General features: G+C 40.3%; 2 protein-coding genes across 2 annotated transcripts; one reads left to right on the plus strand and one right to left on the minus strand.

Annotated features, from left to right (window-relative positions):
• Positions 1-391: 391 nt before the first annotated feature.
• On the minus strand, positions 392-14,215 carry LOC129770734 (tetratricopeptide repeat protein 27). The gene is made up of 3 exons (XM_055773766.1): positions 14,061-14,215; positions 1,906-2,758; positions 392-1,846 (listed from the first exon to the last, which is right to left on the minus strand). The coding sequence occupies exons 1-3, from the start codon at positions 14,110-14,112 to the stop codon at positions 397-399; spliced, it is 2,355 nt and encodes a 784-aa protein (XP_055629741.1). The 5' UTR covers positions 14,113-14,215; the 3' UTR covers positions 392-396.
• Positions 14,216-14,306: 91 nt separating this feature from the next.
• On the plus strand, positions 14,307-15,706 carry LOC129770737 (dynein axonemal assembly factor 10). Its single transcript, XM_055773772.1, has 2 exons — positions 14,307-15,317; positions 15,373-15,706. Exons 1-2 carry the CDS (start codon positions 14,416-14,418, stop codon positions 15,578-15,580), a joined length of 1,110 nt encoding a protein of 369 aa, XP_055629747.1. The 5' UTR covers positions 14,307-14,415; the 3' UTR covers positions 15,581-15,706.
• The last annotated feature ends 2,347 nt before the right edge of the window (positions 15,707-18,053 follow it).

Genomic DNA, 18,053 nt, shown 5'->3' on the forward strand with positions numbered 1-18,053 from the left:
CTCATATGGAAAGCAGTAATGAAGAATGGTAGAAAAGCACCTGCAATGATACCTGAATAGTTTCAAGTAACTTTGAAATAAATTAAAAAAACGGAACCATCGAAATATGATTAAAATGATTCAAAGTACATTTCAAAGAAAAGTTAGAAGTCCAGCCAGGATTCCGGTAAGAGATGTTCTTAACCTATTTTGGGATGTTGGAAATAGGAGGAGTAATGTCAAGGGAAAACAAGTTTAATCAATGAAATCATCTGAAATAAAATTAGCAATACTAGCAATATCGTTGGATGAAATGTGCGGCAAAATATGTTACGATAATGTTAGGAAAATAGTTTCGGATCAATTCGTATGAATGAAAAAAAAAAAAATTAACGATTATGTTTTTCACATGACAAGTTATTTATTCATAATATTCGTCAGCTCAACAGTTAATTTCTGCACAATCTGGTTCAGTTCCTCGATTAAACCAGTATTCGGTTCCCAATTTTCATTACTTGCTGCCCTCAGACATCCTTGACCGGTTAATCTTGCGGAGGAAAGTTGCGATTTCAAGGATACCAGTTTCCCAGCATCTTCCTTCCCGTCTAAAAATGCCTTCAAACTGCTTGCGCAAAGTTCGATACAAAGTTCGATGATTTTTCTACAGCTATTAGCATCTTTGGACCATTGACTGTTGGACTGGGTGTAGCACCTGTAAGCGCTTTGTAGCTTTTGGGCCTTTTTGAAACAATCTTCGGTTTCCAAACGCGATGACAGTTCGTACAAATTACCATTGTTAGGAATCTTGGCACATGCGTAACCGAGTAGTTTTAACATCTTCTTGGTCAGCCGATGGGATGAGTTTCCATTGGCATCCGGTGCTCCTTCTGAGACGACCTTTGTCAGTATTTCCAATACTTCTTGATCATAGAATTTATCCTTCAGTTCCATCAATCGTTCGTAAGCATTCAAGGCGTCTTCATAGTTTTTCGTGTCCACGCTCACCACCAGATAATTATCCCAAACTTTCCAATTGTTAAAATTACATTTGATAGCTTCCTGGAGAATTTTGTGTGCACGGTTCTTTTCTCCCAATTTGATGTAGGCCTTCGCCAGGTTATTCCACGATTCAAACCCATGTGACTCCAGTGAGGTGTACAACCGGTAAGCCTTCGCTGCCTCCTCCCATTGCTCTAGCTGAAGTGCTGCGTAGCCAAGTCGCAGAAGAGTGCTCTCCTGCAAACAGTTGATCTCGATTGATTTTTTCAGATGTGGTATGGCTTTGACATACTGTTTTCTAGCGAAGTAGAAATTACCCCAATGACGTTGTGCTCTTGCGCTGGTTTCACCGGAAGATTCCCATGCTTTCCGATAACATTGAATGTCATCGGTCGCATCACCCAACAGACAGTAGAGTGTAACTGTAGGCTTTTTATCAATTTCTTGTTGGATAATTTCAGCCGCCTTGTGCCGCAACTCCAATATGTTGTAGCATGCAATTACATCTTCCCAGATTTGCAAATCTAGATAGAGGTTCAGAGCTCCCTTAAACATTCCTAAACTAACCAACAGATCACCCAGCTTTGCTTTGATTTTCCAACGTGGGATGAGCGCGGAGATAAATGCGTGAGACAATCGGTGGGCAACAGGACAGACTTCGGAATCCATCAGATGAACCAACTCCTCGCATTGCTTCAAAGAACGATCAACAGTGCGCTTATGGTTCGCTTCTTGGTTTATATTGAGGAAGAGAACAGCAGTTCTTGTAGCCCATGGTCCGAATTCTTGATAGAGCAAGGATGTTATGTAAGGTTCAAGTTCTTCGTCCGCTAGTTTGTCCTTCGGTTGTGAATGTATCAGCAGTAATCTGTAAAAAACAATAGGTATATTTTCTCAAATAATATGAATCGAGCAAAAAAAACTTACAGTTTCGAAAAAACCATTGCTTGTATGAGGCTTGGTAATTGAGCGTCCGTATTATCTTGCTCCGATGTGAATTTGATCCTGTCTAATCTTAGATCGTCTTCGAGCTTCAAAATTGTGGGCAATTGTATGTGGACATTTGTGTGTTCTGATGATGGCAAATCTAACTGTTCCAACCCTTTAACCCGAAGTGTTAACTGGGGCAGTGGATTCTTCTGATACTTCGTCCTGACACCCAGCACTCCTTCGACGGTTAATTCAATTCCGGCCAGTTGGAGGACTTCCTTCATCCACCGTTCCGATTTAGTTATTCTTTTAAACAGAATATATCCTTGGAGGATTTCAATGTGTATTTGTATTTTCAACGATTGGTTATCGATTTCATTCAATGTCTTCGCAATGATTTCCACGTTTCGGTCAAACATTGAATAAATACTATGTGTCAGGTCGTCTAAACAACGCTGGTAAAGTATTAAGTATCGCAGATACCAAATTCTTTCGCTAAGATCGAAAACATCTTCCTCTTCGATGGAAATCAACTGATTGAAGACGAGCTTACATACATACAGCAGCTCTGGTGATCGAATATTGACATTCAAATCTTCTCCGTCCGATTTCAACAGATTTCCTACATTTGATTTTCCGGGAAAATCTAACTCTAAGAAGGAAATCGATGGCCCAACAAAATTTTGCTGAATAAAAGCAAGCAGAGCTGCGATTGCTCCTGAAAGCAATTCAGAACGTTCGGCTGAAGCTGCATTCCCTTGCAGAATCTGTTGAAATATGTTTTGTTTAAAACAGTCGGTCCACTCACAATCAAGAATGCTTCGTTGCAACTCAGATAGGTTCGTGTGTTCTAAAAAGAAAAAAAAGATCCAATTAGCATAATGATAAATGTGATATTTGAGTACTTCGCAAAAAGTCAAATAAGTTTGTTCAAATCTAATACAGTTTAGGATAATTAATCAATTCTAATAATCAATTCTAAATATACATTTGCAAACGTAAAAGTAAATTCACAGGTTTTGATATTCCATTGCATCTACACCAGTGCACTGGTACTCAACCTTTTCTTCAGAGTGGCCACAAACAAGTGATAATCATTTTGTCGCCGGTTTCAAAAACATGGGACTACGAAAATATAACGGAGCAATAATGTTTGCATTACAAAAATGGACAAAAATCGCCGATTTTTCATGGGTTTACCTTCACACGCAGGGCCGGACTCTCAGTAGCTCCGCTTCGATTAGAACTGCTTCGGCAGTCGCCGTCAACAAAAAGTGAATTGACTAGAAAATGAATTGATTAGCGAGGATGACTGATGAACCGGTACAATGAAGACAATTTGACTGGGAAGAATGAAATGAGATAGTCGAGCCGTAGAGGGGGAAAGCGACTCAACGCCCGACTGACTGTTTAGTCGTTTTGACGGAGAAACTGCGTGAAGAAGCCAAGAGTCATTTCCAACTGAATACGGATATAGTCAGTCAGATAATCAGCTGACTATCCTCAGTTGACTATGACTACGCAGAACCCTGTTCACACGCACTGACGAAATTACCCATGCAGCATCAATCATGGTAACCAAAGAGTCAGCAGAAAAAAAAACATAGCTCTATCAGTCGAACTCTAACCGAGCATCGAATGATCGAAAGGCCGGTTCCGGACGGCCGACGACCCTGAGCGACAAGAAGCTCCAAAGGATTCTGAAGAGGAAGATCGAGGGAAAATTGGCTACATCGCTGCGTGCGCTTGGCCGGGAGGCTTGACCGGCCAAACAGTGAAAAAGTACCTGGCGAACATGGGCATACATGTCAGGAAGCGGAAGTCCCATCCACTGGTCTCGGCACTGCAGGCAATTACGCGGCTGAATGGTCAAGTCGATTTTTCCCGCTAAACGCAACGTGACGGTGGTGATGGATGACGATACTAATCTCACCCAAGGCGCCTAGAAGTATATACTAAGGTGGGCCAACTTGCTAAAACCACTCTTCAGCCATATTGGAAGTCTACCGTGTTTTGTTTGTAAACAAAACACAATACGCTATTGCCGAAGCTCGCTGGTGATCAGTCTGTCTCTTTCACGCTACAAGCAAATAATTCCCCTTCTACTTTCTTCCGTGCTGTTTTCATATACCGCTCCCCTAACCAACTTAGTGACGAAACGGCCTCACCTAGTACCATAGACCCGTCTTGATCTCACCCTGGATGGCAACGACTGGCAGGGCACTTCGTATTAAGTGCGATTCACATACAACATCCATGTCACGTTCACATCCCGTCACGCTCCGTTACGTCAGTTATTCTACCATGCAATTCATATGAAAACATTCACATACACCGGCAACGTAACGACCCGTCAGCATACGTTCAACGAAAACGACCGGCAGGATTTGTAGAAAAAAATAATTGATGGAGACGGACGGCTCGTTTGGTTTTTGTCTTGACTTTGTGTCTCGGCTTTTGTTTTTGATTTTGGCTGCATTTTTTATGCCAACATATCTCCCAGTTTCAAATTTCTCAGTCAAAATCAATTCACGACTAGCTGAGAAAACAGTCTATATATTTTTATTGTTAAAAAAGGGTCGGGACTACAGGTTTTAGGCATTTAAATAATATAGTTAAATGATTTTCACTGAATTTTTTCTAAATTTAGGACTGATTCTAGGCATGCTGATTTGAAAGAGGGCATTGCAATTTAAAATTGTTGTAGATGGCGACACCATCAATAACATTGAATAAATCATTCGTTTGACATTTGACATGACGGTGTTGGTGCAAGCATTGACTGTATGTGTGAATTGGTGGAGACGTTTGCAGTAACTGGCCCTCACATCGAACCGTCAACAGATGGTTCCTCAAGAAAAAAGAAGAAGAAGAAGGTGGAGACGTTGACGGAACGTAGACGTTCTTTTCCGTAACGTTCTATGTGAACTCCGAAGTGAAGTCTATTTCACACACCAAGCTTCCCAAAAAGGTGCTGCTGTGGCTGACAATCAGCGAGAAGGAGATGTCGAAGCCGCTCTTATATTAATTATTAGTACGAAGTGCCTGCCGAAAGTTGCGTTGTTCATCAAGAAATACCATAAGAACGAAGACGCGGTGTTCTGGCCAAATCTGGCGTCGACCCACTACTGGAAGCGATCGTTAAAGGAGATGGGTGGCTGGATATCGATGTGGTACCTAAGTCGGCGAACCCGCTCAACGTCCCCCACCTGCGTCCTATCGACAATTTCTGGATTCCTCAACCGGTTTGCATTGCGCTGCACTTTGACGCCACTTTTAACCCGGAAACAATACACGAGTTCAAGAAAATTAACTGATCGATAGGAAAAGGTCTCCTGTAAGCCATTTACGATTTATCAATCATCCAGCTAGCATCCAGTTGGCAACGGCAGCGGAGCTTACTAAATGAGCTTCCTTAAGGCCGAGTGTTTAGCTTGGTTTTTGCGATATGGCCTTTCTAAGCCGAGATGTGAATGAACTGGGAAAGACTGAGAAACCCTCTATAGTTCAAAACATCATGATTTCACCAATAAATCCGAACTCGCTCCAACATTCACAGAAACGCTCTTCCAGCAAATATTTATGAAAATTTATTCGCTTTTAATTACTTCGGGAGTTATTTTAGAATGCAAGATACAGTGCAGCTTCCGGTGATTTCATATTTTTCCCCCATCACCCTTTCATAACGCGTAAAATCAACAATTCGCACGTGGAATTCAATCATACAAGCCAACCTCCATACAACGGTATGAAAAGCGACGCGGTAGTCCGTTTTTGATATTTCTCTTCTGCTTTTCATTCTTAGATGAACCACTGCGATCATTAGTTCGATCTACTGTAGTGCACTCCAGTGTACTATGTATGCACAGTCAATTCGTTCCATCACTCAGGAAATATGTGATAGTCGCACTAGGACTTTGCATATCCCGTTTCGAAGGTATGACTTCCTTTATGAAGTTCCTTGCCTTTTTTGGTTTGTAGCAGCTAGTTGCTTCAAGGATAGAATACATTCCCAAACTAGTTTCGACTAACATGTGTATGCTTTTAATGCATTAAGAGCCACTTGGCTATTCGAGAAGATTTTCTGGCCAAACCAATATTTATACATGTTTTTTAACCCTGTTTGGTGTGAACTACTGCGTCCATTATTTTAAACTATAGTGGTATACTCCACTTCAAGCTTATCTACTGCTTATTGATGAAGGAGTAGACTGAAAGCTATAGCGTGATAAGTGCCAATCAGGAATAATCTGTTTGATAAAATTTAAAATCCTGATCGACGACGCAAACCAAATTTTCTTGGGCTCCACAATAGCTTTATTAAGGTGTTGAAGTCTGCGTCTTATTAGAGCTCCGCAGTTAGAGAGCGAGGTTTCATTTTTGGCACTACAAAAGTGACAAATATCAGCTTGTGATAAACCCATGTTTTTGAGATGGTATTTACTCGGACAGTGTCTTGTTACAAGCCCAGTGAATGTGCTGAAGTCCTTCTTATTAAGGCTCAGCAGTTGTTGAGTAATTTTAATATTCGGCGCAATAATTTTTTTGCCTATTTAACCTCTTCCCGTACTATTGAATACGTCACACATCAAATGATTTTACTAGCCTGCTGAGCGTTCTAGCGCCCTATGTTATTCAAGTACCCACGAGTGAGACTCGATGTTGTACGGGAAAGGGTTAAGTTCTACAGCCATCCAATTGAGTGACACTTCCCGGTCTTCCCATTTCTTCAGCTCACTTTTCAACACACAGTTAGAAAGTCCACAGAATGGTTCTGGACCAGTGAATGGTGAGTTTGAGCCGTTTCTGGCAAGTTTATCTGCTCGTTCGTTGCCCTCTATACCGCAATGGCCTGGAATCCAGTACAGTTGTACCGAAATTATCTGACTTAATTGCCGTAAATCCCAGATAATTTTTTAAGAGCATTTAAAAGCATTTAGAGCTTTAAATGCCGTTTGACTGTCTGAGAATATACAGATGTGAGCATTTCTATATTTCCTTTTGAAGCAGACATTTAAACATTCCATTATTGCAGCTATTTCTGCCTGAAAAACTATTGGCCAGTTTCCCATAGCCACAGAGATTTTTGTTCTGTTCTGTTCCGGCACCTGTTCTGATACCTTTTTCGACTCATCAGTGCAGAACTTGATTGAACCATTACGAACATTGGGACCACCTTCATCCCATACTGAACGAGAATGTTCGATCACTCTGTATGGAATGTCATAATTAGCCCTAGGTTCCATCCAAGGGGCTGTCCACGTGAACTTTAGGGGGGGTAAGGGTCGCGAAAATGTCCACGGTTGTTCACGGTGGGGGAGGAGGGGTTTTAGATAATATCCACGTGGACACGATACATATTTTTTCAATGATGTGTTTATGAAGAAAAGTGTTGAGCTGTTTGAGTGCGTCAAACATCCTTATTTTTTTCATATGGCTGAACTTCTTCCCTGGAATGTGTATTCTGAAATTCATCCATATGAACTGAGAGCGATCGATTTATTTCCATTGATAGGAAAGGATCACGCATTCCACTAGAACGAACGAAATTTTATTTAATTTTTTTGTACCGATTTTTAAAAAGTACCAGGAACAGTTCTACTATGGTATTTCTATTGTATAGTGTTGATTGTATAGTTGATTTTTCAAGTAATTTCAAAGATTACTTAAAATTTTCGACTTCACACTGTGTACCTCTAATTTTTTTTCGGATGTATTAAAAGCTCGACATTTTACTGTGTCAAATTGGATTGGGAAAAAATCTGTATTACGAGCTTCTACTCTCCCAGATGGAAACCCCTTTCTCACGGGCTCTGCTCGGAAAATGCCAACATCTCAATTCTTAGTTGGCTTAAGAAACTGTTGAAGTGCCTAAATCTCAGCTTTCAGTAGAGTTACATTTTTATCAATAGAAAATATGGAAAATAACATAGAAAATTCATTTATTCTTTTTAAAAATGGAGGGATGTCCACGTGGACAAGATGGGAGGGGTATCAGGAATGTCCACGCTTGTCCACGGAGGGGGAGGGGGGTGTCTAAAATCGTGCCTTTTCTGTCCACGTGGTATGTGGACAGCCCCCAATCACTGTTCATCTCCGAGGCTGGTCCAACGGGTAAGAGATTCAGGATGCTCAAGTGAGCAGTTTTGTCCCCGTCTAGTATTTTCGACGTAGAACTACGTCTTTCAGAAAGGGTGCCAAATCAGAAAACAGGTCATATCACATAAAAGATAATTTTTCTTTTGTCTCTATTATAGTGACTTTCAACACATTTCGGCCGGTTCGTCACTTTTACTTCCATTTTTGGAAGAAAGTCGGTACTGAAAGTTGAACTCGTGATCTCTGCGTGAAAGGTATGGATGTTACCACTACGCCAGATCGCCTCCATGAAATAAAGTTGACGTTAATAACTATATTCACTGTGAACGAAATCTCATGATTTGCATACCAATCGAATCGGAAATTCTCTAAGATTTGTTTGATATGCGATACATTACAATTCGCTAATCTCTGAAAGGTTTAAATTCATGAAAACTGTAAGAACTTCCTTTTTTCTCATACATTTGTTCTTCCGATTTGTGTGCTAACCCGTATTTCGAATGCTTATAACTCGAACATTTATTAACAGATCGGAAAGATGTTTGCATCAATTGATAGGAAATATTTCTACTCGTCTATCACAATTAATAAAAAAATTTTTGACGTAGGACTACGTCTTTCATTTCTATACCGGGGTGTAAAATCAAAGTTTCGAAAACGAAAGCGTTACGCCGGAGACCGAGATTTTGAGCGTTAATAGCTCCTAAACAACTGAACGAAATGGTATGATAAACATTTCATTCGAAAGATAAAATGTCTACGCGTTCTATACTTGTTACTTTTTGATCCCAAAACTTGTTTCAGTAGTCTTAAAATTGCTTTCAAAAAAATGGGTGGGTTATAACTATGATATAACCGCAAGGTTGACGTGGACCTACCTTAGCTTAGCAATCATTTGTTTGTATTGATTGAGTTTTTTATTGAATGAAACAATTTACGAATTCAACTGAATTCAATTTAATTGCTGTGTGAGTAAAAAGACTGTATAAATGCCATGTAAGGTTAATTCATACATTGTGATAGATTATGTTCTCCACTACAAGTGAATTTAATGACAATCCCTGTACGTTTGGTATGATTCCTAGGACAAAATATATGAACGGAAGAATTATCAAACGATTATTTTATTTTACATTTCCCTCTGAAGTTTGCATCTCTCAAGTTTACGTACTTCTCGAACCACTAATTTGCTGGATTTGATGAGCTTCAGGCACTCAATTTCGATTTTGACATGTACGTCGAACGCATATTGTATAATCAATAAGCGTTATCGTAGAAAATGGTTTTCAATATTTTGCCTAACCATCAAATGGTATGCGTAGAAATTCAGTGAGTAGAGGATATGAAGGCATATCCTTCAATGCAATCTTGAATAACCGAGCCAAAGCGTTGTGTTCGTAGCCGCTTTTGTAATTCGTGTTAGGAGAACGCTTTTTGGAGTGCAAAACAAAACATACGTGTGCAGAAGTATTACCGGCTTGCATGAATCAATAACTTCTACTTCTACTTTTTATACTACAAATGCTTTAAACTTGAATGTTCATTCGCCTCTAGTGTCTGCACGATTTTCCCAGGTTCTTAAGTCTAGAAGACCGTGTTAAGGAAACATATTCTAAACTGTACAAAGGCAAGCGAGTATAAAAGATCTCGCTTTTTGCATTGAAAGCCGATTTCCCCGGACACCTTGGGCCTGATTCTCGAATACACTTCGCTGTGGAAACGAAATAAACGGCACGCCATTGAACTACGTTTTACGAGTTAGTGAAGTGTCGAAGATAATGATGAGTTTTCAGGCAGAATGAGCACTTTTCAAATAAAAAATCATTCATGAAAATTAACCTCTTCGTATCAAACTGGTATTCAATGTGAGTGGAAAACTTTGTTTTCTTCGTGTGATATAATAATCTCATACAAAAATTTAATCTGAAGATAATTTGATTTTATTATGATAAATTTAGTGGGAAACTAATCACGCATCCAGATGTCGACACCGTACTGTTGTCATCGCGAATGCGTTTCATACCGTTTCCACCGTGAAGTGTATTCGTAGTGTATTCGAGAATCAGGCCCCTTGGCAATTTCCACACGCTCCATGGATTTGAAGTCTGTGTTAGGGAAACACATTTCAGTCGGAACAAAAATACCCCCGACTTACACGTATTTGCAATGCCGATTTCCCCCGGGCACCTTAGTTTAGAAATTTCTGTTAGGGAACAAAAACTCTCCCTACTTTCATGTATTTGCAATACAGATTTCTCCAACCCTGCTTGGTATGGAAGTCTGTGTTAGGGAACATATTTCGGTGAGAACAAAAGTCCCCCTACTTCCATGTAGTTGCCATGCCGATTTCCCCAAGGCTGCTTGGTTTTGATGGCTGTGCTGGGGAAACAGTAATTCGGGCCAATCAAAACGAGGCGGTTAGGGCGTTTAGATAACGCTTAACATTTTACAATTATTCAATTGTTTATCTCATGAAGAATAACATTTCATTGACTGCGATAGATGCGTAGAAATATTCACTTTCGATTGATGCAAACATCTTTCCGATCCAGTAAGAAATGTTTAAGTTATAAGCATTCGAAATCTTGCATTTTTTCCTGCATGTTCTGTGTTTAGGTTTTCATTTTACCCCCTATATATTCCGGTTAGACGTAGTCCCACGTCAACAGGCTATTGAAATCACCAATCGGTATATAAGCGAGCGCCGCTCGGGAATCCACTCAGTTCTAATTGAACAGCGATTGGAGCATGTTGTCGCTGTTGTGGTGAAGCTCTTCGTTTATCATGAAAGCGCGGATGAACGGTGTCACCAAGAGCCTGTTTGTGCACCCTAGGCCAGAAGGGTATCCATCAGGAGGAGAGTGATGCCACAAACGGCTCCCCGGGAAGACATCGCTACACACACATACACGCGCGGAGTTCTTTTCGTTTGGATGTCATTCAGCATCGAGAAAGTTCCGGAAAGATCTAATCATTTCTGGAAAATAATCTGCCAGTTCCTCTGGGAATTTAAAATTACATTCATATGAAAGAGTTTATTTTAATGTTTTCTATCCATGTAACACTGTGACCAAATACATTTGGTTTTGTGATTTTTCAATCAATCGCAATTAACAGGATAGCTTCTGAAGATTATTCTTCCCCATCAGTAGGATATTTCCGTATCCAATATTGTATGCGCCCGCAATCGATTATTGCTCAGTCGCCGAAAGTTCCGAGCTCAGAGAGTTCATTCCCCTCTAGTTTGCCTTCCAAATTGCCATCGTAAACCACACCTTCTCTCGATTTAATCACACACAAAAAGCATACATAAGCAATATTCTGGTGGTGAGACACATTCATTTTTCGTGAGGACATCGACAAGACAACATCGTTGCCTAACGTGCTGGAGGAGGTGGACGGCGAAGGATCGACACATACACGCGCAGAATTCTTTCCGTTTGGATGCTATTCAGCATCGAGAAAGTTCCGGAAAGATCTAATCATTGCTGGAAAATAATCTGCCAGTTCCTCTGGGAATTTAAAAATACATTCATGTGAAAGAGTTTATTTGAATGTTTTCTATCCATGTAACACAGTGACCAAATATTTTTCAATCAAGTACTATTAACAGGTGGTTATCGAGTTAGTATTAACCACTGGTGCGCTTCCAGTATCGAGGAAAATGTGGAAATATCTAATCGTTGCTGGAAAATAATCTGCCAGTTCCCCTTGGAATTGAAAATTACATTCAAGCGAAAGAGTTTATTTTAATGTCTTCTATCCATAAAATATCCATATAATACATTTGGGTTTGTGATTTGTCAATCAAGTACAGTTAGCAGGTTAGCTTCTGAAGATTATTCTTCAGAACAAGGTTTTTCGTATCCTATATTGGATGCATAAAACCTTGTGCCTCCAACGTAACGTTCTCGTTTTCGAAGTGCCCCAAATATTCATTTATTCATTCATTCAGAATGGATTTAGATTCAACTTCAAACAAATGATCTCTAAATCAACGATAGTCCTACGTCACTTCCTGTTTTTTCATGAGATAAACAATTGAATAACTGTAAAATGTCAAGCGTTATTTAAACGCCCTAACTGCCAAGTTTCGATTGACCCGATTTACGGTTTCCCCAAAACAGGCTTCATAATCGATGTGCCTGGTTCCCTAACACGGACTTCAAAATTAATGTGCCTGGGGGAATCCGCTTTGCAAATACATACAAATCGGGGGTATTTTTTGGTGTTGAGTACTTTTGTACTCGCTTGTCGTTGTGCAGACCGTCATATGTTACCCTTAAACGTACTTTTAAACTGAGAAGCCTGGGAAAATCGTCATTTTAGGTACTACCGATGAATGAATTTTCGCGGTTCGAGAACTACGTAAACATGAAATGTGCAATAATTTCAGGGGGAAATATAAAATACAATGATCGTTTGACAATTCTTCCGTTAACATATTTTGATAGTCGTAGGCATCATATTATACGTAAAAGAACGTTCATCAAATTCATTTGTACCGAAGAACATAATCTATTACAAAAATTTCTATGCATTCTAAAATAATATTCGAAGTGGTAAACAAGTGGATTGCATAACATAATTGCGTAGTTCAACATCGAAAATATGCGGTCGTGTCCTAGATACAACCCCTCACAATTTTTCCATCTTTTTAGCTTTAGAGCTCTTTTTTAGCCTCTGTGAAGTTGCCACGTACCATTATGACTAGATCATCGGCAAAGCCCACAAGCCCACAAGCCCACAAACGAATCGTCGTCCTTTTTAAGGGAACTTCATCAGTTCGAGTGGTCTTTTGCCAGTCTTATTGAGTCTAGCAACGATTGGAGTATTTTCAATGCTTCCGCAGTTATATACTCAGGATTTTCGTTTGGATCGTCTCAGTTCTCTGCTGTACTCAGATGGAGCGCTTTTGTATGGAGATCAGTCCAAAGTATTTTTTGCTGTTGAACAGTTTTCGCGCTGTTTAGCGAAGCCGTTCGAGCCTTTTATTCCACCAAAGAACATTTCTTGTTGAAGAATCTCTTCTTAGTAGGTAATTTTTTCGAAGCTGATTCAAGCTGCTGGATCGACCTTATTTCTGAGTTTAGAGTTTATGACTCGAGTTCAAGGGAACACCGATCCCAGTTTGTTGTTTTTGGGATCTCGGTATTCCCTCTGAACTGTCATGCCACATGTTTGTACACGTTTGAATAGCTTGTATTTCAGCTTGAAAAACCGTAGGGGACTGCCCCATTGGAATTGACATGTCGATTCCTGGTCCAGTAATCCCAGCTTCTGTAGATTTACTAGCTTTAGACCCATCGGTATAAAACACGAGGGATTCTGGACGAGTTTCAGGACCACCTTCTTCCCATTCGCTGTGATAGAATTCAACAACTTTGAAGGGAACACTGAAGTTTATTTTTGTGTTCGTTCGTTTGTTCTTTGTTTTAAAGACGATTTAAGCTTTTCAGTTCATTCGCTTCTAAGCTTATTTTTGTGTTTCCATCCAGTCTTCATTTATAATTACTATAGTGTCCAGTTGAAAATCATTCAGGGTTTGTAAATGTTCTGAGATCTTCTTCTGAAAATGTTTTACGCGTTTCAACCTGAGAGCACCTTTTCCTCTAGAAGGTGCACATATTGGTGCAAGAGTAAAAGGTAAAAAAGAGCATCTTGGAGGGTGCGCTGGGCATTGTTCCAGTTATTAGGTTTGATGTCCCTCCACCGATATGGTAAAGCATTGTCCACTCAGAATCCGTACAGAAGAAATCACTTATATGTATCATGGAAATGGAATGACTTGGGAAAAAGGTTTACTAATCAGAACGAAGATACTTTATTGCACTTTTAAAGACAAATAACATTAAAATGCTTCTTTTCGTTTCTGATATAACTACGCACTTTCCTTGAAATGCAAACCATCAAACGATGCACATAGTATCAACCTCTTTGGCAAGTTTTTTTAAAATCTGATCATCTGTGCAATATCCCGAGTTCTTCCACCAGTTTTCTTAGGCTTCCACTTCATAATTGCTCAATATTTGTACTTATAGCAGCCACTTTACCTCCATGTTTAACAGAACCATCGAATAATTGCAGAAACGCCGTATTACACATTTTGAACGTTTGTATGAATATTTTTGTTGTGATTTCACCGATTTCACGATACCGCACAATCGTTTCCAGTCGTTCCAATCCACATGTGTTTACGTTATTGACATCTGTTTGAATAAAATTGCACAATCAATTGTCACATATATCGAATTCCATATCGAACTTTTGCCACATGGGTTTGTTTACGTTCCGTAGCAACCGGCATCGTTATGAATTGTTGGTTTCGCGTAGAACTGTTTCAATCCCATATTTTCAGATTATTCCTAACAAGTGTGTCATGAACCTGTGGTTACTAGTTTTTCCGTGATGGATTCGGTTCAGATGATAGCTCACATCGAAAAGTCCTTGGACTACTCGATCTTCGACGTTAAATGGATTCCTTGCTCTGCAAAGTTTGTAGTGATCGGATCGAAACCTAAAGGCACCGGCATACTGCAAATTTACGAACTGAACCGTGGTGAGCTGGAAAAGGTAACTGAGGTGGAGAAGGCTGAATCCTTCAAATGTTGTTCGTTTGGTGCCTCATCATTGCGGGAAAGCCATCTGGCAATAGGTGATTTCGTTGGAAAGCTGGCAATCTATGATCTGGAGCGTTTGCGTGAGCCGGTTTACGAGGTGGATGCCCATTCAGGAATAATAAACGCGTTGGATGCCATGGGGGGAATATCACCGAACTACGGAGCACCGGAGATTGTTACAGGTGGTAGAGATGGTTCTGTGAAAGTTTGGGATCCCAGACAAAAAGAGGTGCCAGTGGCCCACATTAGTGCCGTTGGCGATGATCCGGCAGCAAAGCGTGATTGCTGGACGGTGGGCTTTGGAAACTCTTATAATCAAGTTGAACGCTCGGTTGTAGCCGGTTATGATAACGGTGACGTCAAACTGATAGATCTCCGGATAATGAAAGAACGTTGGACTACAAATGTTAAGAACGGAGTTTGTGGCGTTGAATTTGATCGTAAGGATATAGACATGAACAAACTAGCTGTGTGCACATTAGAAGGTGGCTTGCACGTGTTCGATATGAGGACTCAACATGCGGAGAAAGGATTTGCCCAGTTAACGGAGAAAAACGCAGGCAAATCTCTGGGGTCTAATGGAGTTATCAGTGGATCAAAATCCACTGTTTGGGCGGTGAAACATCTACCTCAAAATCGTGACATATTTGCGTCATGTGGTGGAGCTGGAAACATTCGTTTGTGGCTTTAGTAAGTGTTGCATTCCTGATGGATCTTTGAAATATTGTCATTAATGTATTTCCAGTCACTATCCTGACAAACGCGTGAAAACGAATGCTAGCGGTGAGCAACAAGGCGTAATTGGGTCGTTGGAAATGTTGAATGCAACCACATTATCTACGCAGCCTGTTCATGCGTTTGATTGGAGCCCTGACCGCCAAGGTTTAGCTGTGTGTGGAGCCTTTGACCAAACAGTACGAGTTTTAGTTACGACTAATATCAATCTTCACTGAATACAATATGTTATGCTACTGATTCGGTATTCTCCTTTGTAAAATGGTCATTGTATGTCTTTCAAACATTTCCATTAAGGTATATTTTTAGAATTTGTAATATACAGAACGAGAGAAGGTCTAAAATAGATTCTCCTTATTCACGTCATCTTTTGTAAGAGGTGACGAGTAATCGCTGTTCATCGATAGCTGGAGTCTTGTCTGCTTCTTCATTATTTCATTATCTCGTTCGTCAAATCATTTCCTGACTCACACGTAGCTTCTCCTTTAGGTGTTCGAGCGTGCTTTACACCCCCACCTAAGCTTTTTTTTCGATGTGTTAATTCTAATCCGCTTGTTGTATTAGTCCAGGTTGTGCACCTTTTACGAAATCTTTCAGTAAATGGACATCATAAAATGGGCCCTACTATAGAAATCGAGTCAATAAGAATTTTGCTCGTTTTAGAGGCGAATGAACTGAAAAGTTACCATCGACCGATTGAAAGCTATCAATGCAAGTGTCATAATTTTAGAGTTGTTTGGTTTGCGTCCTTGATATTTTCCTTTGGGAAACATTTCAGAAACGTTTAAATATTAGGCTGTCAAAAAAGTCCTGCGGTATTTTTTTTGAATTTTCATTTGATCATAAAATTAGTTACAATCATCTGTTTTAAGTCAAATATGCGCCGTTTTGTTCGATGACTTGTTCCCAACGAGATGCCAACTGCATAATACCTCTGTTATAGAAGCTCGCTTCCTTATTGGCAAAAAACTCGGATAGCCAATTTTCACAGGCCTCTTTTGTGGCTAACTACTGACTACCTAGCTCGTTCGCCATGGACAAAAACAGGTGGTAGTCACTTGGTGCAAGGTCCGGACTATACGGCGGATGCAAAAGAACCTCCCATCCGAGCTCCCGGAGCTTCTGGCGCGTCACCAAAGAACTGTGTGGCCTGGCGTTGTCCTGATGGAAGACAATGCGGCCTCTGTTTATCAAAGATGGCCTCTTCTTCATGAGTGCTACCTTCAAGCGGTCCAGTTGTTGGCAGTACAGGTCCGAATTGAGCGTTTGGCCATAGGGAAGCAGCTCGTAGATTATTCCTTGACAATTCCACCAAACACACAGCAGAACCTTTCTGGCCGTTAATGAGGGCTTGGCCACCGTCTGAGCCGCTTCAGCGGGCTTCGACCACGACCGTTTGCGCTTCACGTTGTCGTAAGTGACCCACTTTTCATCGCCAGTCACCATCCGCTTCAGAAACGGGTCGATTTTGTTGCGATTCAGCAGCGATTCACATGTGTCGATACGGTCAAAGATGTTTTTTTTGCGTCAACGTGTGTGGCACCCATACATCCAGCTTCTTTGTGAATCCAAGCTTCTTCAAATTGTTAACAACGGTTTGATGACTTATCCCTAGCTCTTGGCCGATGCTACGGCTGCTACTATGCCGGTCTTTCTCGGCTAATTCAGCGATTTTGTCGCAATTTTCGACGACAGGCCTTCCGGAGCGTGGCACATCTTCGACGACCTCTACACCAGAACGAAAACGTTGAAACCATCGTTGTGCGGTGGAAATGGAAACTGTATCGGGTCCATAAACTGCACAAATCTTATTAGCAGCTTGAGATGCATTTTTGCCTTTGTCATAGTAGTACTGTAAAATATGTCGGATTTTCTCTTTATTTTGCTCCATATTTGCGACATTATAACTCACGAACGACTTAACCAAACAAAACACTGTCAAGGACTATATTATAGCGCAAAAATACCTTTCCAACAAGCTATAGTATGACTCGATACATTGAATACAACTAGAACTACGCGCTTACAACGACGTCTCGCGGAAATACCGCAGGACTTTTTTGACAGCCTAATATTTATATGTAATTTCAACACATAAATTTCGAGCTAGGTAACAGATTATCTCGATTTACAAATTAGGAAATTTTGCTCGGTGTGATAGTGATAGTGATTGTTTCGTAATTGTATAGTGATTCGCGATTCGATTTATATACAGTCGAACCCCGATTATCCGCGGTGCGGATTATCCGCTGAAGCAACTTCTATAGTAATTATATAGAGCTTTCCGAAATGTTACTGACAGATGAGGCTTATCGCGGGTCGAGTGACGAATCCATCAGATAAGCAAAAGTTGAATTCAAACAAGACCCCGTCAGAGCATGGGCAAAAAGAATAGGCAATAAAAATATAAAATTTAGGGATTCATTTATTGTGGATAAGGGCAATAAATTAGGATGTTTCGGCCGCTTATGGCCAAAGCAATGAAAATAGAAAGAGGGGACAATCGTAATCCTCAAGAAAGACTTTAAATCTCCGGAAAGGATAGGGGAACAAAAAAACAATGGAAAGAGATAATACTTCCTATTCTCTCTTTTAGTTCAAGGTAAAGGGGAATTCTTTCTCCTTCTTGTGAGTAACAAAATCGTGACAAAATTGTGAGTAAATATATATTTTATTTGAAGAAAATAGAAA

This window comes from Toxorhynchites rutilus, chromosome 2 (genome assembly GCF_029784135.1).
Source record: "Toxorhynchites rutilus septentrionalis strain SRP chromosome 2, ASM2978413v1, whole genome shotgun sequence".
Classification (NCBI taxonomy): Eukaryota; Metazoa; Arthropoda; class Insecta; order Diptera; family Culicidae; genus Toxorhynchites; species Toxorhynchites rutilus.

What these genes read in the sequence shown, in the direction of transcription:
- LOC129770737 (XM_055773772.1), top strand. Translation starts at nt 14,416, where the DNA reads ATGGATTCGGTTCAGATGATAGCTCACATCGAAAAGTCCTTGGACTAC. An exon ending in AACATTCGTTTGTGGCTTTA is followed by an intron (nt 15,318 to 15,372) that starts GTAAGTGTTGCA and finishes ATGTATTTCCAG; the next exon opens with TCACTATCCTGACAAACGCG.
- LOC129770734 (XM_055773766.1), bottom strand. Translation starts at nt 14,112, where the DNA reads ATGTGTAATACGGCGTTTCTGCAATTATTCGATGGTTCTGTTAAACAT. An exon ending in TGGTTCTGTTAAACATGGAG is followed by an intron (nt 2,759 to 14,060) that starts GTAAAGTGGCTG and finishes TTTTCTTTTTAG; the next exon opens with AACACACGAACCTATCTGAG. An exon ending in GCAATGGTTTTTTCGAAACT is followed by an intron (nt 1,847 to 1,905) that starts GTAAGTTTTTTT and finishes TGTTTTTTACAG; the next exon opens with ATTACTGCTGATACATTCAC.